Raw genomic sequence first — 20,358 nt, 5'->3', positions numbered from 1 at the left:
ATCATCGAAGGAAGTCAGGACAGGAACTCAAACAAGGCAGAAACCTGGAGGCAGGAGCCAATGCACAGGCCATGGAGGGGTGTTGCTTACTGGCTTGCTCCTCATGGCTTGCTCAACCTGCTTTCTTGTAGAATCTAGGACCACCAGCCCAGGATGCAAACCACCCACAATGGGCTAGGTTCTCTCCCATCAATCACTAATTAAGAAAATGCCATACAGCCAGATCTTATGGAGGCATTTTCTCAGCTGAGGCTCCTTCCTCTCTGACAATTCTAGCTTTTGGTCAGGTTGACATAAAAGTAGCCAGTACAGGCTCATATACACAGAGTCACAGTAAAAACTAAAGTTATAAAATTTTCAGGAAATGAATCTAGAAGTTATAATATTAACCAAGATGACTCAAACTCTGAAAGACTGAAGCCACATGCTCTCTTATGCCTCTAATGTATACATGAGTATATGCAAATGAGGGTAAATGTGGGTAAACTTAAGGTACTAGAAAGGAGATGAAGAGAGAGTTAAGACTGCTAAGGGAGGATGTGTGATCGTGGGGATAAGGGGTAGGTTGGGACCAAAGGACACATGATGTTCAAGAAAGAAGAGAGACTTACAAGTTGGAGAGACTTACAAGGGGCTGGTGAGCAGGGAAGGGAAAGGAAGGAGAATTATCAAACACTTTGTTTGATAATGACATTTAACACTTTAGAGTCAATCTTTAAAAATGAAGAAGCAAAAGACACCAAAGGGCCAGAAGAAACACGTGTGGTAACCCAGTCCCAGCTCAGTGGTCACTCATGGTCAGAGACTTACTAGATTGTGTTATTAATTACTAAAAATGACATGGTCAGGTCACTGTAAAGAAGTAGAAAAATAAAGGAAAACATAAAAAAGACAAAAATACCCACCAAAATTCTACCCCCAATCAATCAATTTTCGTTGTATCTCTTACAAGTTTTAATCTTGTCTTTAGATGTGTTTTATATAATAGATATAATTCTAAATATAGAGCTTTGTGGGTTTTTACTCCTCTTTACATAGCATTAGGTCACACTACATTACAGATTCTTTATAAACCTGGGTGTATAATGACCACCTCCAATCTGTCCTCAAGTCTGAGGGCTGAGTGTCCATAGCAGGCTGGACACAATTGTCACCTGAACAGAGAGGTGACAGAAAGGAGGTGCTGGCCAGGCTGGGGCAAGAGTCTTTCACAGGGCTGATAACCCAGCCCCTGAGTTCCCTTGTGGGCAGTTCCATCCCTGAGTGGTTCCTTCTAAGAGTGGGAATGGTCCTGCTTCATCTAAGGAAGTACTGATGGGTTCTGATTGTGTGTGATCAGTCCCAGGCAACTTCAAGGTCAGGAGGCTCTGACTTGAAAGTCAGCCAGGATACAAAGCATTTTTCTATCATTTTGGTTTTCAAGACAGGGTTTCCCTGTGTAGCCCTGGCTGTCCTGGAACTTACTCTGTAGACCAGGCTGACCTCGAACTCAAAGATCCACCTGCCTCTGCCTCCCAAGTGTTGGGATTAAAGATGTGTGTCACTTCAGTACAAAGCATTTCTTTTTTTAAATATATATTTATTTATTATATGTAAGTACACTGTAGCTGTCTTCAGACACCCCGAAAGAGGGCATCAGATCTCATTACGGATGGTTGTGAGCCACCATGTGGTTGCTGGGATTTGAACTCGGGACCTTTGGAAGAGCAGTCAGTGCTCTTAACCGCTAAGCCATCTCTCCAGTCCCCTACAAAGCATTTCTAAATGGATAAAGTTGGTTGGTAGAAGGTTTGTTCACTGGCTGGTCATACCTGTCCAGGTAAGCAGAGGCCAGACTCCCTTGGCAAACTTACTTTGAGTTTGCTCTGTAACTGAGTGGGAATGCCCAATTTAAACAAACAAACAAACAAACAAACAAAATAACAAAACAAAACCCCAAACCACCACCAACAAAAACTATACCAAATGACAAAAAGAAGCCAACTGGGCTGTTGGTAAAGATAGCACTTTAAAGATGCTTGGAACCTTGCCATCACCACCAGCCCAGCCTTCACAAGGCTGGTCATGATGGTGTGGAACTGGCTAAAGAAGAGAGAAGAAAAAGGAATGAGGGCACGGGAGCCCCAAATCTAATTCACTGAGAACCAGGTTTTCAGGTTCAAAGTGCATCTAGATGTCTTCCTCTGGAGAGCACTCTTTACATCATGGGGTAGGCGACGACAAAATAGTTAAGTTCTGAATCGATCAGCTTTCTGTATTTCCTGTAAATTTCCCGTAGGGTCCTGTCCTCTTCATTTGTCTCATATCGGTTTGTATAAATTCTCACCTGTGCCAATAAAGAAACACACCACACACACACACACACACACACACACACACACACACTGTGACTACATCACTTAGGATCTGACAACCATTCAAATGCATCTATACATACAAAATTAGTGGTAGGATCAGAAAAACCCCTAAGCAAATTTCCCTTGGTATCTATAAGGGATTGATGCCAGGGTCCCCTTTGGATACAAGATGCATGCATGGATGTTTGAGTCCCTTATGTAAAATGGAACAGTGCCTGATGGTTATCTCTGGGTTGCTTATAATGCTAGCTATAATTCAGATGTTATGTTTAGGGAATAACAACAACAAAACCCTATACATCTTCAGTAAAGACGTATGGTTGGCTAGATTCATGGATGTAGAACCCAGAGGAGACAGAGCAGCAGAGACTTCCAGGTGTTTGGGACTGGGTCCATCTCCCATGGACAGATTCAGGAGCAGTGCCTGTCTCATATCTGTCCCTCTCCCACTTACCAGTGGGAGTCAGAGCAAAAGTGCCAAGTCTAGATAGATATCCCTGCTCCACCCCATGCAAGCAGCTGAGAGTCCTTACCTTCAGTGTATGCAGGGAGCACTGCCCTTCCTCCTGGCTCTTCAGGATCCGCTCCACAAACTTAACGTCCAGGAAAGCCCAGATTTTGAAGTAAAACAGCTTCCGACAGGCCAAGATGAGGAGATGCAGCTGCTCATCTAGAGACTCGTGATTATTGTTGAACTCGAACGTTAACTTCTAGAAAAGCACAGGGGGTTGGAGGAGGGGACAGAGGTGCTGGGACAGCCCAGGGGTTGTGTCTTCCCATCCTGTGCTAAGTACTGACCACAGGAACCACAGGGCCACCTGTGTACTGCTATGAGCCAGTGGCAGGGTGGGGAGCTGTCTGTCCCCAGCAAGGCATCTCCTGGCTTAGGTGTCCTGGCTCAGGCATCACAGCTCTATACTAAGGATAAGGGAGCTTTTCTTGGTTGACAGCCAGCCAGTGTACCGTGATTTTCTCATCTGCTGTGGTCTTGTGTGTATGTGTGTGTGTGTGTGTGTGTGTGTGTGTGTGTGTGTGTGTAAGACTTGAGAATATGCTTAGTAGCATCTAGAACTTTGACAAAGAATTAAGGTAGCACGTAGAAGCCCAGCCCAGAACAGGCAGTAGGCTTTCCTGTGAACAAGAGCTCCTCACAAGCTCTTGGTGGTGGTGGTGGGAGGGGGGGGGTCAGACTCGCTACTCACCTGCAGGGTGTTCCGGAAGGTGGGCAGGAGGTCTGTCAGAGTGGGCCGCATGGACCAGTCCGGGTCACTGAAATAGCAACTCCTCAGGCTGATGCTCCTGACTGGAATCTCCTGCAGCAAGATCCGGGCCAGGCGTTCATATTTCATCACCCGCTCAAAGAAGAAGTTCACCTTCAGGTTGCTGGCCTGCCTGGCCAACTTGGCCCAAGACATACCCCAGACTACCTGACCGTGAGGGTCATGAACGTGGCATTTGATGTTCATGGTCCGGAGGGTCCCGGCGTTGTTCTCGCTCAAGGTCTCGAGCAGCTCGTCGGAGATACAGTTGTAGTTGAGGGTTAGGAATGTCAAGTTGCGGAAGGTGGCCATGGCCTTGTTGAACTGGGAGCTGCCATAGACAGCCAGGTGATGGCTGAAGAAGTCTTCAATGTTGAGCTCTGAAGCCATGTTCTCATTCTGCATGTAGCTCAGGGAGTTGAGGATGTGGCAGCCTTGCTCCACTGTCAGCCGGGCTCCTTTCAGGCTGAGATGGTCCAGGTGTTTGCCCATTTTCTTTAAGAAAAAACTCAGGCTCTTGATGAGTGAACCCCTAATGCTATTTCTCCAGACCAGCCGATCCAGCTCCAGGTGTTGGATAGAGAGTGACCGCAGGCGGTTGTTACTCTTGCCCAGGCATGACAGGAGGCCTCGCATGGTGACCTGGAACTTTTTGGTCAAGACGGCATTGTAAGGGTTCAGGAACTTGATTTCCAAGTGTTCCAGGTATCGGCCAAATTTCTTAATGTACCACAGTGCCGACTCGAATTCAGATGCGTGTACCCTGGACGGCCTTCCGCTGAACGTGATGGTCCTGTATCGCCAGAGGTCAGCTGAGTACATAATCTGGTTCCACTTTCTGCAGACCAGGGCAGCTCTGGACCTGTCCCTGTCTCCCAGCCACCAGAAAACACGTCGCAGGCACACATCTGGCAGAGTGGCCCAGCAGCTCTGCTCTTGGAGCTGGGTCACTTCACAGTCTTCATCCATCAAAGGACCCTGATGTACAGCGTAGTGGTGTGGTGAGCAGGGCTTCCCCAAATGGGGAAAGAATACAGTCACGTGTTCTCTGTGAGGGGTTAAAAAGGAATACTTGTTACCTGCCAGGTAGAAATCAAATTCAATTGAACAAACTTCTGCTGCCTTTACTGTACTGTATCAGGCACTTTGCCAGATGTAAGCTGTTCATTGCTGAACCCAGGACACACACCCCCACCTATGAAGATGGCATAGTTCATCTAGGGTCACAGACCAGAACCCAGTTTCAGCATAGTGAGAAGCTGTCTGCAGCAGCTGTACGTTTCTGTAATCCCAGGACTCAGGAGGCTGAGGCAGCCTCAAAAGCTAAAGCTAAAGGCTAAGCTCAAAGCTAGCCTAGGCTACACAGAGAGTGCCAGTTATCCTGGGGCATGCAACAAGATCCTGGGCTGGAGAGATGGCTCAGTGGTTAAGAGCACTGACTGTTCTGGTCCTGAGTTCAAATCCCAGCAACCTCATGGTGGCTCACAACCATCTGTAATGAGATCTGATGCCCTCTTCTTGTGCGTCTGAAGACAGCTACAGTGTACTTAGATATAATAATAAATAAATCTTTTTTAAAAATCTTTAAGCCGGGCGGTGGTGGCGCACGCCTTTAATCCCAGCACTCGGGAGGCAGAGGCAGGTGGATTTCTGAGTTCGAGGCCAGCCTGGTCTACAAAGTGAGTTCCAGGACAGCCAGGGCTATACAGAGAAACCCTGTCTCAAAAAACCAAAAAAAAAAAAAAAAAATCTTAAAAAAAAATTTAAAAAAAAGAAAAAGATCCTGTCTCCAAGAAAACACCAAGGACTGTAAGCATAGCAAGAGAAGGCAGTCCAGGCATGCTCACAATGACGATGCTGTGGGGATAGCACAAATAAGCAGCTAATTTCCATGTAAGGGGAAAGTGACAAGGGCTTCTTAGAGGAGGTGATGTCTGAGCTAAGTTTTGAAGGATGAGTAGGATCTGCAAGGCAGACCTGTCTGGCCTAGTGATGGAGAAGCTGATTAGATTACAGGTGGAGGGGACAGCATGGATAAAGCCCCGAAGTGTGAATTCATGGGATGTGCTCACACCTGATGACATAATAAGTACTTGCACATCTTGAACTTGTAAACTCTGTTTAACAAACCAAACTAACCCTTCCCCCACCAAGAAGACTTTGATTGTATGTAAACTAACTGTCCAAGGTTATGAGCCTCGACTGGGGATAGCATGGATCTGAAGAAGTTAATCTGGAAAAATGAAAACAAAAATGCCGAATCAAGAGCTGGGATATAGCTTGGTAATAGAGTGCTTGTCCAGCACACCCTGAGCTTAGGGTTTAATCCCTAGCACTGCATAAACTCGGCATGGGGTGCTTCCCAGAACAGTGTGTGTGTGTGTGCTGGGAAGGGGGACTTGCTAAATCAAACCCCAACAAAGTCACAGGCTAGAAGACTATGTTGGTGGGCTACAGATGTGGTGTGTGTGTGTGTGGTATAGGTTTTCACCTTCCACCTTGAAACAGGATCTCGTTTGTCATTGGATAGTGCAAGAGATTCTGAGGTCTCTTCTGTTTATACTTCTTCTCTTATTGTAGGATAGCCAGGATTGCAGCTGCAGCTTTATATAGTTCCTGGGGATTCGAACTCATGACCTTACACCTCCAAGGCAAGTGCTTTACCCCGTGAGCCTTTTTGTCTGGGGTACCCCCCCCCCACGCAAGGATCCTCCAAATAAATGAGAGTAGCACTTTCTCTGACAGGAGGCAAAAGAATATAGAGGCCTGTCAATTGCTACTGTAAAGTTAGTAAAAAATTTTTGTGCCTCAGTGTTTAGTCTGACAATAGGAATAGTAGTTCCTTTCTCCTAGTTTTGGGAAATTTAAATGAACGGATCCAGGGACTACACCTTGGAGGTAGAAAGTAATCTAAGAGCAAGCTGCAATTAGTAAGCTGGGGACAAGGTACTTCTGCATTTTCCTTATGAAGATGAGAACGCGCCCATTTTGCAAAAAGAGAATCTAGGAGTGTTGGGAGCTTAATGGAGTTTCCTAGTGAGATGGTGTTCTAAGTGTGTGGGGTATGGGATCCGAACCCATGCCAGTAATCCCAAACCTGGGCTTGGTCCACCATAATATGACACAGCTGCCAACCAGCGAGGGAAACTTAAGACTGTCCCGTCACCAGGGCGGCGTGCCCCTCCCATGCGGGCCCAGCGGCTGTGCGGGGCCACCACTGCCCTCCTGGTGCGTGGGTGCTTCGGGCCACCCGTTACCGGATCGCTGCGCCCGGCTCGGGCTGCAGGGACGCGGAGCGCGCCTGCCCCTCTGCCCGCGCTGCTGCTCCCACGCCGACTCCAAGAGCATCAGGAGAGGCGCCCTGTGCTCGCTGCGGCCAAGCCCACAGCCGCCTTTGTGACGCGCAGCCACCCACTGGCTCTGCTAGTGCCTGCCGGTTGCTGAGTCCCAAATCCGGAGTTGCCAGATACACTGAAGGCGAAGGAAGAGGGTGCTGCATAGACCCAATAGGAAAGCCCGCGGGCGGAGGCAGGAGACTGGAAGGAGGCGCACCTGGTGAGAATCGCCAGGCGCTCTGCCCAATCCTCTGCTCATAGCAGCAGAGAGGTCTGAACCCAACACTGTGTTCAGGTCGCTTCCCTCCAGTCTTGACCTCCGGGAGCTTTGAGCCTCCATTCCAAAGCCCAGGTGAGGACTCGTCCATTCCTCATGCTAGCCATGGGCCTCCACTTTCCTATCCTCAGATGAGGTAACACCTCACCCCAAGAGGGTGGGTGACATGGCTTGAACCTAAGGTCAGTTCCCCTTTCCAGCTTTCAGAAGGTGGTGCACACGTAACCCTTGGCCCTTTCCTACCCCAGTGGGTAACCTTTGTGCTGAAGCCCAGGTCTAAAAGTTGAATAGTGTGTCTGTCACTAGATAAGCTGCCCCAGCCACTTACTCCATACTTTACTGCTAAACCTCATCTGCACGCCCCCTTCCTCAGCTACCTCAGCTACCCTGCGGGGTGGCTTCACCTTGTCACCCTCCCCATCACCGACGTGAAAGACACAGCTCTAAAAGGATGCAGAGATAAGTTTATTTTGGAGCCAAATGAGTGACTGTGGTCCAGAAATACAGATTCAGTTTGCTTCAGATATCTGTGCTCTGACCTTGGTAACAATTTCTGTGAAGTTTTAAAATAACAAAACAAAGAAAGTCACTTTACAAATTCTGGTGGTACAACAGGTGAGCGGTTATAGCAAAGCGGGAGACCTTGCTATAGGCTCCAGATGCATATGTGATGACTTTCTTAGCAGTTGGGATCCACTCATATGTTTCAAAACTTTACCTAGGAGTCACAGGATGTTAGGTCACACACAGATGTGGGCAAATGGCTTCTTTTTAAGGGGCTAAGATAGTTCAAGATGGCCCTGCACCATGTGAACCTCCCTATGACGATTGCCCTTCTAACAATTAGTCTTTTAAGAACTCCCAGTATAAAGACTTTCTGGGAACTCTAATTCTCCCTGGTCTGCCCCGCCCTGCCCCTCCCCTTCCTTCCCTACCTCCCCCTCCCATTCTTTCCCTTCCCTCCCCTCCCTCCCCCTCTCCTTCTCTTTCCCTTTCTTTCCACTTTCCCCTCCCTCCCTCTTTCCTTCCTTTCTCCTGCTTCATCTCCCCCTCTAGGCCTCATATTCCTAACCTGTCTTGTCCAGAAGAGCCAATGAGGAAGGCAAAGAAAAAGGTCAGGGAGAAACTTAGGATAAAGCAGGGGTTTCTTGAGCCACCAACCCAGCAGTTGAGCCTAGGTGCTCGAGTTCAGTGCAAGAAGCGAAAGCCTTTTCTCCAGGTCATCTGTAGCTCAGAAGAAGGAAAAGACATCTTCTGAAGACCAAAGATGAAAGCCTGTCTCTTTTCTTGGTCACCCAAAGTGCCAAGAGCACTTTGAGACAGTTGAGTGACCCTGACCTGAGCCCAAGATGACACATCCCTCCCAAGGCCCAGGGGACATTGTGGAAGATGAGGCCCAAAGCCGGCAAGAGCCAAAGTATTAGGGGCTGGGTGGGGTACTATCAGATGCTCTTTTCTGGATTCCGCATGGCCATGGCTGTTGCAAACGGGCACACATCAGCTGTGGTTACTGTTGGCATAAGACCTGGATAAGCATGTGCATGTTAGCATGTGTGTGTGCGCGTGCACACACAGCACCCGCAAACATGGACTCAAGATGTGAAAGCAGAGAACTATTGGGAAGAAAAGAGGTTCATAGGAGTAGGTTGGGGCAACGGAAGGCAATGGGGATAAGCATGATTACAATACATTGTAAACTCATATGAAACAGTTAGAAATTAAAGGGTGGGGGGAATTCAGTTACAGAGACTGGTAAAGAAAACAAAGTTGTGACCACTAGGAAAGGAAGCTGGAAAGCTAGTGGGAACTGGGAAGCTAGTGGGATCTGGGAAGCTAGTGGGATCTGGGAAGCTAGTGGGAACTGGGAAGCTAGTGGGATCTGGGAAGTTAGTGGGAACTGGTGCTCTTCAATCTTCGGAATCCAGCTGGCCATCCTCACTGGAGTTTCTTTTTTTTTTTTTAAAATGAAGATATCTTGTCCATGAGATGCTGTTTTTTTTTTTTTTAAAGATTTATTTATTTATTATATGTAAGTACACTGTAGCTGTCTTCTGACAGTCCAGAAGAGGGAGCCAGATCTCATTACAGATGGTTGTGAGCCACCATGTGGTTGCTGGGATTTGAACTCCGGACCTTCGGAAGAGCAGTCGGGTGCTCTTACCCGCTGAGCCATCTCACCAGCCCCACTGGAGTTTCTTTTGGTGAGCTAACCTCTGGCACTTCTCCTAAAGAAATGAAAATAGATGTTAGAAAGCGTCAACATCTAAGTTATTAAGCTATTTTCTAGCTTTCCTGTCATTGGTCTTCCCCACCAACAGGGGCTGTCAAAGGCAGGGCTTTTTAGAATGCTACACCAGCACTTTGTTACACGGTGCTGCTAGTTTCTGAACCACCCCCTCTGGGTGTTGCTGTCCCTTGTTCTGAACCAAGGGGTGGTGGTGCTCTGATTGAGACCGTATAGAAAAGACTCTGAGCAGGGAGGGTGACTAAAGACTTGGGGTAGTGCCTTATGGAGGTGGGCATCACAGGGGAATGGGGAGAAACGCATGTACATCCTCTGTGTAGCCACTGGAATTAGGGAGCCGTGTTGTTTACTTGGTTAGTGCCAAGTCACAGAACTGAGGGGCGGAGGAATGCGTATATCAACACTCCCAAAGGTTCGTGTTTGTATATGGGTGTATCAGGGCTCACGGGTAAAATACAGATGACTCACTGACTTTCTGTTTCAGAGACCTGAAGAATCACCATGTGAGAAATAATGATCCCCCCCACCCCCTCATAATAAGAATTGGGAGACTCAGAGTAGCGAAACAGAAGCAAGCAGTTGAAGTGACTTACAACCTTGTACAGTCTCTACAGAAAGGGCAAAAATGGTTAGCGCTCCCATTTGGTACAAGTGGTTTTTATAGTTCTCAAGTGTGAAAAACTTCTGCCCACCATAGGCTCCCCAAGTGGTGGTGGTGGTGGGTGGTGGTTTGAGAGCCTTCTCTATCCTAGTGCAGGGGCTCAGTTGTGCAATGTTTTCAACCCTGACATAAACTAAGAAGCATCCGGGCAGAGGCAGACAAGGGCAGTGTCCCCTGCTTACTTGGGACTCAGTAGGTACTTCTAGATGTACTTTCACACTGAAACACATTTTCATACTGAAAATGGACCATAATGGCAGATCTCTTACAATGTCTGCAGACATACTGAGATTAAAAAATGGTCCCCATTTCTTTGAAATTCAAGTTTGGTTGGGGCATATTGTACTTCTCCTTGCTAAGTCTGACAAAGATGGAGAAAAGTGCGGAAGCACCCGACTCAGGGTGAAATTAGGTCATTCTTATAAAACATAAATGCATAAAGAAATTAAAAAAAAACTATTGAGATCTCCTGTTTTTGAAGGACTGCACCTCTGGGGGTGGGGGAGGCAAACAGCAGAGTAATGAATATTCTAAGATAACATGTGGGCCGTAGACTATTCAGCCCTGTGTTTGCTGATAGGGTTCCCGTTGAGAACCCACAGGCTGCTGAAATTGCTTCCTCAGGGATGTGACTGGAGAAGAGTAAGAGGGGAGAATCAGCTTGTGTGCGTGTGTGATGCTGAAGACTGAACCTAAGGCCATCTGCATGCATGAAGGACAAATGCTTTACCACCTAACCATTTACCTAGTCTTCCCTTCTCCATTGATTTGTTTGTTTGTTTGTTTCTTTGTTTACTTAATTTTTGACACAGGGTCTTACTTTAACTTAGTTGGCCTTGAATTCACTATGTAGCCTAGACTGTCCTCAAATTCAGAGTCCTGTTTCAGTCTTCCTTTTTAAAAATTTGTGTGGTGGGCAAATATGTGGTTGAAGGTCCATGCTCCCATATGTAAAGGCCAGAGAGTGCCATCTTGGTATGTGACTCTTCTTGTCTTTTCTTGATGTGTCTCTGCCTTGTTTTGGGATAGGGTCTCTTGCTGATCTTAAACACAACATTTTGTCTAGACAGGCTGGCCAGCAAAGTCCCTGGGACCCACCTGTCTCTGTCCCCTGAGCACCCTGAGGTTTCCGGAGTGAGTCACTGTGCCTGGCTTTTGCATGGTATCTGCAGATTTGAACTTATATCCTCGGGCTTGCACAGCAAGCTCTTTAACCACTTAGTTAACCCTTTAGCCCCCGCCGCCCTTACCTTTCCTGAGTGCTAGGATTACAGGGATTCACCCCTCTACCTGACAGAGTGTGTTGCTTAGGTTTTTGTTAACTCAACACAAGCTATGGTCATCTGGGAAGAGGGACCTCAGATGAGAAAAATGTCACATTGGCCTGTAGCAAATCCGTGTGGCATTTTCTTGACTGATAATTGCTGTAAGGAGGTTTGTTGTGGGCGGTACCTCTGGTGGGCTGGTGGTCATGGGCACTATAAGAAACCAGGCTGAGCAAGCCATGAGGAGGAAGCAAGCCAGTAAGCAGCATTCCTTCATGACCTCTGCATCAATTTCTGCCGCCGGGTTCTGTACTGACTTCCCCAAGCACTAAGGTGAAATTAACCCTTTCCTCTTCAAATGCCTTTTAACCTCCCCTACCCCTCCCAAAAAGCCCCAAAACAATCATTTGGAACAATCATTTGGCAGAGCAGAGGTAGTGAACTCTTTAATCCCAGTACCAGGGAAGCAGAGGCAGGTGGAGCTCTCTACATTCAATGCCGGTTTGGTCTATAAAACAGAGTTCCAGGACAGCCAGGGATACACAGAGAAACTCTGTTTTGGAAAAAATGAAAACAAAAACCCCAAGCCAAACCAAACAATAAAACCAAACCAAACCAAACAAAACCTAAGCAACTAATCAAACAAAAACAAACAAAACCCCATAGCAAAAGAAGATAGCCTTGGGTGGAAAACTCAGGATGAGAAAGGCCAGCTTTGGGTATGCTAGAGGCAAGCCACCAGCCGCCTTCACATCTGGAGTCAGGGCCTTCTGCCTTATCTCCACCTGGAGGGAGTTCACTGACAGCCCTGGGCTTCCATCATTCATGTGGCCCTGGAGTATTGCCAAGTGTAGGGTCTGATACAGATGCAGACACAGGAGATAGATTGACCTTCCTTCAAAGGTTACTCAGTGACTGAGAGGTGACACAAACCAGATAGCCGAGAGAATGCACAATGACACAGAAGCAGAAGGAGGCACAGGAGGAGCCACACATTGGGAAGCAAGGCTGGGGTGCTTTAAGACACTGCAGCAGGTTCCTAGACAGGAGAGGAGGCAGTTAGGGATGCAAGGAGAACAAAGTACCTGGTGCTCATTTAGAATGGGCAAGGGAAGTAAAATTCGGCACTGACAACAGTTCTGGAGAGTGTCATAGGCCGTCTCGTCTCCTGTGGGAAGATCAGCCCTCTGCTGGAGCCCAGACTTCAAAGGCAGAGCCACAGTGCCATTTTGTTTTTTTGTCTCTCGCTTTGTTGAGCTGTTTCTATTTTTTGTCTTTGGACGAACATCTTTACTCACTGTGGATCTTCGATTTCCAGAGTCCATAAATGCAAGGGTTGAAGGAATGACTATTATACTTTCATCCCGAATACGTGTCACAGTGTTTGGGGCGGAACATTGTTTCTGCAAATGTCAATAATGTGTGAAATTAAACAAGCAATTACTTAAGCTATAATATGTAATAGTTGGACAAGACAGCCGAGATAACCTGAAAGGCTTCCCCCTGGATAAAGGCTAGCAAGATGGCTCTGTGGGTAAGGGTGCTTCTTGTCAAGCCTGAAGATATGAATTTGAACCCTGGAACTCAAACAGTAGAAAATCCCCATAAGACCTTTACTCAGCAAACACACACACACACACACACACACACACACACACACACACACAAACACACAGAGTAAAAATATTTTTAAAATGCTGGATAATATAAGGCAGACATTTGATTTTACAGCTAACTTCGCTAGAAGACTCATGTTCCAGGATGGAAGATTGGGTACATCCCTCTAAAATCCAGGTTTTGGGGGCCGGAGAGATGGCTCAGTCTTAAAGGGGCTTGCTGCTCTTTCAGAGGACCCAAGTTTGGTTGGTTTTCAGCACTCATGCCAGACAGCTCACAACAACCTGTAAGTCCAGTTCTAGAAGATATGATACCTTCTTCTAGCCTCCATAGACACTGCACGCATGTGTTGCACATACAGACAAGTAGGCACATATAAAAATAAATAAAAAAAATTGAAAATAAGGTGTGAGTCTTTAATCCAAGCACTTGGGAGGCAGAGGCAAGTGGATATCTGGGAATTCAAGGCCAGCATGGTCTACATATCGAGTTCCAGGACAGCCAGGGCTATATAGAGAAATCTTGTCTCTCTTTGTCCCCTAAAAATAAAAATAAAATCCATTATGTTACACAGGCTAATAGGGGGCTGTGTTGGTCATGACTGCTCCTCTCCTTGCACACTCATGGGATTGTAAAAGGCTTCAAGCAGCCTGGGTAACTGCTGCTGGCTTGCTCTCTTGCACTCTGCTGTTCATGCAGCCGCAAGGCCCTCCCTAGGCTCCTAACGCCCACGCTCTGCACTTGGGTTCTTTGGCTTCAGAACAGTGAGAAATACATTTCTGTTATGTAGAAATTGCACAGCCTGGGGTTTTCTCTCACCGAGCTGCAAATGGATGGGGAGACACGAGTCTTGTAACTAGGGGCTCAGGCAAGGGGAAAATCCTAGTTAGTAAAAGATGAGAAGGAAGGAAAAACCCCTTCCCCTGCACCACACTGCCAGGAATAGCAAGTTTCAGGTGCGGCAGTAAATATCAAAGAGCTAGGTCACCTCTAAGCCCCTTAGTTCCGCTGTTCCAACGTGGTTGGTCTTTCTTTCTTGTTTGTTTGTTTGCTTGCTTGCTTGCATTTTCTTAGTTCCCTTTTCCTTTTCCCTTTCCTTTTCGACAGTGTCTGGCCTCAAATTGAGGGATCTGCCTGCCTCTGCCTCCTCAGTGCTGAGATAAGTCTATAGCCCTGGGCAGGGCAGGTGGGTGGGTGGGTGAGGGGGTGGGGGACAAGAAGACGTTTCTGGGAGAGAAGCTGTGGGATGTTTCTCAAGAGGAGAACGTTCCATAAGAGAAGAGAGCAGCTTGGCTCACCAGTGTGCTAAAAGGCAGTAAGGCTATGGAGTCAACCAGCTACATCATCTGCCCTTTTATCCTCAGTATCCTGTGAGCGTTATTATAGAAAGATGGGGAAAGCCCTTTTAGTCTCATGGGGGAGGTCATAGCCTAAACATGGGCAGAAAGCCCAAGAGGTTATAATGCCCAGGCCTTGAAGGTTGGTGATGGTCAGAGGTGATCAGAGGCATGGGGAGTTGTCAGAGCTGCTCTTTGATGGGATAGGCAAAATGAAAGCCAACTCTACAAATCTGCCCAAAGGAAACCTTGGAACAAACCAAACCAAATAAATGAAATAACAAACATCAGAACCTTTGATAACTGTGATTTGCGAAGTGTATCGAGAATCTGCTGTCGGACCTGCTCTTTGGAATACGAACTGGCTCCTGGCACAGTTAGAGAGTGGGTCATTGCCACTCACCATATGGGAGGCATACGTATTTTCTGGAATCATTTGTTTGCAAAGATCACAACGGGTTTTTCTTCCAGGAGATGATACAATTCTCTTCCCTGAGTAAACAAAGAAACACAAATGACTGTTCTTGAGAATAGCTAGTCCATCTTTCCCCTGGTTTCTCCCTCGGCCTGTACTCATGAGCATTCCCAGGCTAGCCCGGTCTTAGGCTTGCTATACTGCTAGCTGCCTTAGCCACACAGGAAAGGCTTACTGGACGACTGTTTGTTTGTATTACACTGGTACTCAGGGCAGAAGATGACCCAGATGAAGAGACATCTTCCTGGAGCACAACTGTTTTTTAATCAGTTGAAAGGGGCTGTACAGAGTTGCCCAGCCTGTCGAATTGAGCTATTCTACCCTGTTCCCAGCTCTGTGATTCAACCAGGTGTTGTAACATCGTGGTGTTAAAGTTGTGTTGTATTGAAGCTGTCAATGAACTTGTGTTGCACACTGTTGGTTGTGTGGGAGCCCAGGCACAATGTAATGAAGGAAAAGCACACAAATTTCCTGCCTTTCCTCCAGCCAATTTTGACCTTGGGTAGAGTGTTGACCTAGTGGGACTTACGAAGCAGTTTCACAGTTTCTCTGCATGTTATCACATTATCAAAACAACCAATGAAGTCCACGAAAGATGTGCCACAGAGACGTCTGTGCTCTTGGCAAACTCTCCTATAAAGAGGTCATTGAATTGGGTCAACAGACTGCAAAGAGGTCAGTGCTAGAGCACGTATGAGGCTCTAGGTTCAAATCCCTGGTACTGAACTGGAGATAGAGATGGGGGTGGGGGGAGGAAGGGGAGTGAGGGGAAAGAAGTAAGGGAAGGGGGAGAAAGGGAGGGAGTAAGGGAGAGGGAGATGGAGAAAGGGAAAAGGGGGAGGAGGAAGAGAGAGAGGGAGAGGGAGGAGAGAGAGAAGGAGAAGGAGGTGGTATTAGAAAGCTGATATACAAACCTAGTCTTGAAGCAGCAGCCTCCCATCTGGCCATCACTAATTGCTGTGGTTTGAATGAAAACACTCTGCCCTGCTTGTGAGCTCATGTGTTTGAACACTTGGACCTTAGCTACTAAAATGCTGTTTTGGGAAGTTGTGGCACCCTTCTGAGATAGAGCCTCCCTGGAAGAAGTCAGACACTAGGTTCAGGTTTCTTAGCCCAACCCCACATCTTGTGCTCTCTGCTTCCTGACTGTGGGTTCAGGGAGACAGTGAGGAGTACCTCATGCTGTGATCATGTCTTCCCCAACACATCAAGGCTGTTATGGCCTCACACTGTGAGCCACAGTAAACCCTTCCATCCTCAAGCTGCTTCTGCCTCTCTCTCTCTCTCTCTCTCTCTCTCTCAAATTACAGAATGATAAAAACATTCAATAGCCTAGGATCCAGCTCGGTGATGGAAACTGGGGTGTCCACTTTTGTTTCCTGATCTCTCTGTATGTTTTCATCTAGAGGTGCACCTTACCAGGCTAGCGCCATGTCCTTGGAACGAAAAGAAAGCCCTACATGTTTAGGATTCCCTATGGCTTTCTCCCTCTTCAGTGTGAGTTCTTATAACCCCCCCCCCCCCGCCTCTTGTTTTCCCTGATTAAGTCACTGAAGACTGCTGCAGACACACAAGAAGGCTACTCCAGTTTAGTGGAAACACACAGAATAGACACACCTCCCCTGTGCAGTCAAGGGTTCTACTTCTTGCATCCTGCCCAGGAGACTGTCTAGCCCTGGAAGCTGCCCTCTCCCTCTCCAGCTTCTCTCTGCTGCTCACCTTCCTCAGGCCTGCCCTTTGCACTCAGACACATGGCTTTGTGCTGAGACAGTACTTGGAGTGTGATGGGCTGGTTGCAGTGTGGACAATGCTCTGTCCGGCTGCCACAGTGGGACTCATGGACATCCAGATTGCTAAGCTGCACGGCCAGCTCACAGAACTTGCACTTGGCAGGGTGCTGTTGGCTTTCCTTGGTCTGTGGGAAGATGGAGGACATAGACCCAACCTCTAAGGGAACTGAAGTCAATCAAAGAAAATATTGGCAAGGGTCAGAGGCACAGAGTGTCCTTGGGGATTATGAACTCCTTAGACTCATTATTCTAGTTTATTTTCTGTTGCTGTGATAAACATCATGACCAAAAGCAACTTGGGGAGAAAAGGGTTTATTTCATTTTATACTTCAACACCACAGTCTACCATTGAGGGCCAGGACAGGAACTCAAGGAAGGAACCTGGAGGTAGGAATTGAAGCAGAGACCATGGGGGAGTTGCTGCTTACTGGCTTGTTTGGCTTGTTTTCTTTACAATCCAGGACCACCTGGCACAGTGGACTGGGATTTCTCAATTCAGTTATTTATCAGGCAATTGCCTGGAGATGCACCCACAGGACAATCTGATGGAATTCTTCAACCGAGATTCCCTCTTCCCAGGTGTCCACAGCCCATGTCAAATTAGCAGAAATTAACTCATGGATGGTGGAAATCTCCTCTGTCAAGCATGTACATATGTATGTAAGTATGTTTGCATGTATGTATGTTTGTATGTATACATGCATATATGCAAGAATATATTCAGATGCAGATGAATCTGCATCTTTCGGGTAGGATAGTCCTTCATCATTCTCCTGGCCTCTCAGGTGGGGAGATAATGGTGGTGGTGGGAATTTTTATGACTAGCCTCTCTGTCTTTCAACCAGGTTATCCTATTTGCCTATAGAGAAGAATTCACTCCTACTCCAGAAAGGGAGGGCTTGCACAAGCTGCTGACATAGTCCAAACTACTCAAACTGTTCTGGCTAGTTTTATATCAACTTGACTGAAGTGTTTGTTGGGTCAGCTTGAATCTAAATGGATGCCTGAACTTGATTCTCAGAAAGATAAAGCCGCAAGAGACTGACTCAAAAAGGTAGGAAAGAAGACTGAGATGGGCCCTCCTGCCTCCTCCTTACAAGTCTCTGAAGAACAGTTAGCCTTTCTTTATATGGATCCTTTGTTCTGCCAGACCCATAGTCTTGGGGTAGCAAGAAGAAAGGGAGAAACTAGGGACAGCCTCAGGGTAACACAAACAAAAAACAGAGGCCAAACATGGAGGGGCTAAATAACTTACCCACCAGGCCAGGGAAGGCTGGACTCCAGTTGTTGACCCCCCAGGCCTCTGCCCCACCTGCCCACCTGCTCACCTGCTGGTGCACAACTTCCATGTGCTCTTTCATCTTTGACTCTGGGATGGGCTCTTCACATTCTGGGCAAAGGACTATGAAGCGCAGGCAGTGGGCCTCGTGGAGCATGAAGTGGAGAGAGGCCACATTTCTTTTGCTTCAGGATAAAGTGGGGGTGGGGGAGAAAGAAAGGCACAGTGTCTTAGCATAAGACATGACGCCTTGTTGCATACCTGGGGTAAGCTCTTTCCAGGCCTGCGGCCTGGGGAAAACAGTGATGATGCTGATGATGCATTCCTATGCCTGCCAGTGCTGGTGAAACAGATAAGCTCGCCATCAGAAAATAGGTGTGAGGGCACTGTGCCTGGGAGAGGGGGAGGAAGAGGGTACCAGGGCAACAGGCAACTTTCAAGATTGATGATAGATTTCATTTCCTAGATTGTAAGATGGTTTCACAAATAAGTACTGTGTATCAAGATGTATATTTCAAACATGTACAAGTTAGCTAGGGCTGTTGGCACAGGGGTTCAGGAGCCTGAGTCAGGAAGATGGCTAGTTTAAGGCTTATCTGTGCTTATAGAGTAAGTTCAAGATCAGCCTAGGCAACTTAGTGATACTCTGTGTCAAAAGGAAAGGGAAAAACAGAGCCAGGGATAACGCAGCTCAGAGTGCTTGGCTGCTCTGTGCAATGCCCTAGGCTCAGTGCCTGGAACGACTCCTCAGCATCACCCCACAGAGACAGGGTTGGGGGAGGTAAAGTTCTATCCTTTTCCAGTTATCTCCTAGAAAGGCCATCACGAGAACAAGGGAGCACAGCAGTGCAGCTCTGCCCTGACCACACCTCAGACCCTCCAAGGGTTTCCCAACTCTCAAGAGCAAAAGTCCATCCACCACGCTGTCTCCCGTCCCTGGGCTCCCTTGCAGCTACCCAGAGAGCATCTGAGATGCAGGGGAGTCTTGTAGGGCAGGGTGTCCTCCTCTGATAGGCTCATCACCAGGAACGCTGCCAACCCATTCCATCTGCTCATGCTCACGGCAGCTCGGGAGAAAGGAAACAGGCTGTATCCTTAAAGGACCAATTGTTCAGGCCCTGTGATCTGGCTCATGGCCTCCAATTGTTCAGGCCCCTGTGATCTGGTTCATGGCCTCACTGCTGTTAGCCTGATCCAGCTGTCCCCACAACCGCACAGAATGACGTCCTTTGCTCTGTTTGCCCTCTCTGTTTTGCCTGCCTCCATACTCCATAGACCAGAGATCCTGAAAGGTGAAGTGGAACAAAGATCTCTGTGGAGCTTTACCCCAGTTACTGCAACAGGTGGGGTCTGCTGAGGAACCAGCTCTTTTTACTTGGAGGTGTGGTCCTTGCCTCCTGCTCAGCCCTCCATGTTCTATCTCCCAGCTCCTTTGTCAGGCGGAGGACAGGAATAACCCTGGAACATCTCTCAAAGGGTCCTCTCACAGATGGGTGGGAAGACCACGATGCCCCCCACCCCTGCTACGGATCTAAGCTCTGACAGGAATAGCCTGCTAGGGACCAGTCCCTCCATACTTCATGGCTAAAACTAGCCAGCCTGAAATACCCAAGCTAAGAGGGAACAGTGATATTGAGGTACCACTGAGCACTCTACTTAGAGATTTGGAACCTCTTCACTCCAGAGGTTCCAGTCCCCTTCGGCTTGCCCTCTGGTGTTGTACTTCATCCCCATCACTTCAGAATTTGTTTGCTCTGCCCTGCCCCTCTGTCTGGCCAGCCCTGGAGAAAATGCCTTCTTACCAGTTCCTGCACACTTGGAAGTCAGCCTCCATGGTCAAGCTTCCTGCAGTGCTTCTGTGGAGTTTCGTTTCTTTGCACACAGGAAAACAAAACTGAAAGTGTTTGCCCAGCCTGACTCACAGCGGCAGGGAGGAGACTTCAAAAATTCTCAGCTCAGGGCGGTTCCCAGATCCTGGCAGCTAGACACTCCCAGAAGGCCATTCTGCAGCATGGGCTAGTCCTCTGTCATGCCCCTTGTCCTGTGCAGCCTCTGTGCTACCGTGACTGTGACCTCCAGGGTGGGCGTTAGCTGTCGGGTTTCCTCTGGGCAGCACAACAATTCCTCCCTTTCTCCCCCTCCCTCCCTGACTGGCTTTGTTTCCATGGGGTCCCTGCCCACTTCTCAACCTGTGACTGACTCCTACTGTTTCTGTCTGGTCTCTCCTGAGATGCTAAGCTTGAGTCTGCTCTCTGAAGAAGAAGCTCCTGCAAGCTCTGTACCCCTGTGTGGGTTCCAGTTTGTGGTGACTTTGAAAACAAAGTCTGTGAGGAACTGAGCAGGGGGTTCTGGGTGCTGGATGCTCAGGCTACAGGGTTTGGGGCAAGTCTTGGGAATGGCCAGGGATAACTGTGTTGTGTCTCCTGAGGTTGTCCTCTGCTGGGAAACAAAACAAAGCAAA

General features: G+C 47.8%; 2 protein-coding genes across 11 annotated transcripts; both read right to left on the bottom strand.

Moving 5' to 3' along the window:
- Positions 1–1,989: 1,989 nt before the first annotated feature.
- On the bottom strand, positions 1,990–6,965 carry Fbxo39 (F-box protein 39). Of its 3 annotated transcripts, XM_006533901.3 has the most exons (5): positions 6,714–6,942; positions 6,108–6,232; positions 3,560–4,664; positions 2,891–3,067; positions 1,990–2,326 (listed from the first exon to the last, which is right to left on the bottom strand). In XM_006533901.3, exons 2-5 carry the CDS (start codon positions 6,137–6,139, stop codon positions 2,198–2,200), a joined length of 1,443 nt encoding a protein of 480 aa, XP_006533964.2. In that variant the 5' UTR covers positions 6,140–6,232; positions 6,714–6,942; the 3' UTR covers positions 1,990–2,197. The 3 variants fall into 3 exon arrangements, with proteins under 3 accessions (XP_006533964.2, NP_001093158.1, XP_006533965.2); NM_001099688.2 differs by lacking the exon at positions 6,108–6,232 and having other exon boundaries at positions 6,874–6,965; XM_006533902.3 differs by lacking the exon at positions 6,108–6,232.
- Positions 6,966–7,675: 710 nt separating this feature from the next.
- On the bottom strand, positions 7,676–19,948 carry Xaf1 (XIAP associated factor 1). Of its 8 annotated transcripts, none has more exons than XM_017314613.2 (7): positions 19,700–19,948; positions 17,947–18,082; positions 16,548–16,743; positions 14,757–14,845; positions 12,485–12,802; positions 9,411–9,453; positions 8,278–9,162 (listed from the first exon to the last, which is right to left on the bottom strand). In XM_017314613.2, exons 1-7 carry the CDS (start codon positions 19,729–19,731, stop codon positions 9,116–9,118), a joined length of 861 nt encoding a protein of 286 aa, XP_017170102.1. In that variant the 5' UTR covers positions 19,732–19,948; the 3' UTR covers positions 8,278–9,115. The 8 variants fall into 8 exon arrangements, with proteins under 8 accessions (NP_001032802.2, NP_001278082.1, XP_017170102.1 ...); XM_017314614.2 differs by having other exon boundaries at positions 12,698–12,802; NM_001037713.4 differs by having other exon boundaries at positions 7,676–9,453; positions 19,700–19,780.
- Positions 19,949–20,358: the final 410 nt, after the last annotated feature.

This window comes from Mus musculus, chromosome 11 (genome assembly GCF_000001635.26).
Source record: "Mus musculus strain C57BL/6J chromosome 11, GRCm38.p6 C57BL/6J".
In the NCBI taxonomy this organism is placed as follows: Eukaryota; Metazoa; Chordata; class Mammalia; order Rodentia; family Muridae; genus Mus; species Mus musculus.
Note: the sequence above shows the minus strand (reverse complement) of the source record. Positions and strands in the feature narration are given on the sequence as shown.

Coding starts and splice junctions, on each gene's coding strand:
- Xaf1 (XM_006533567.4), bottom strand. CDS start 19,731: ATGGAGGCTGACTTCCAAGTGTGCAGGAACTG. Junction 16,744..17,946: donor TGGAAGTTGTGCACCAGCAG/GTGAGCAGGTGG, acceptor ATCTTCCCACAG/ACCAAGGAAAGCCAACAGCA. Junction 12,803..14,756: donor ATACGTATGCCTCCCATATG/GTGAGTGGCAAT, acceptor TGACATTTGCAG/AAACAATGTTCCGCCCCAAA.
- Fbxo39 (XM_006533901.3), bottom strand. CDS start 6,139: ATGACAAACGAGATCCTGTTTCAAGGTGGAAG. Junction 4,665..6,107: donor ATCCTGTTTCAAGGTGGAAG/GTGAAAACCTAT, acceptor AACCCCTCACAG/AGAACACGTGACTGTATTCT. Junction 2,327..2,890: donor GCTCCCTGCATACACTGAAG/GTAAGGACTCTC, acceptor TTATTGGCACAG/GTGAGAATTTATACAAACCG.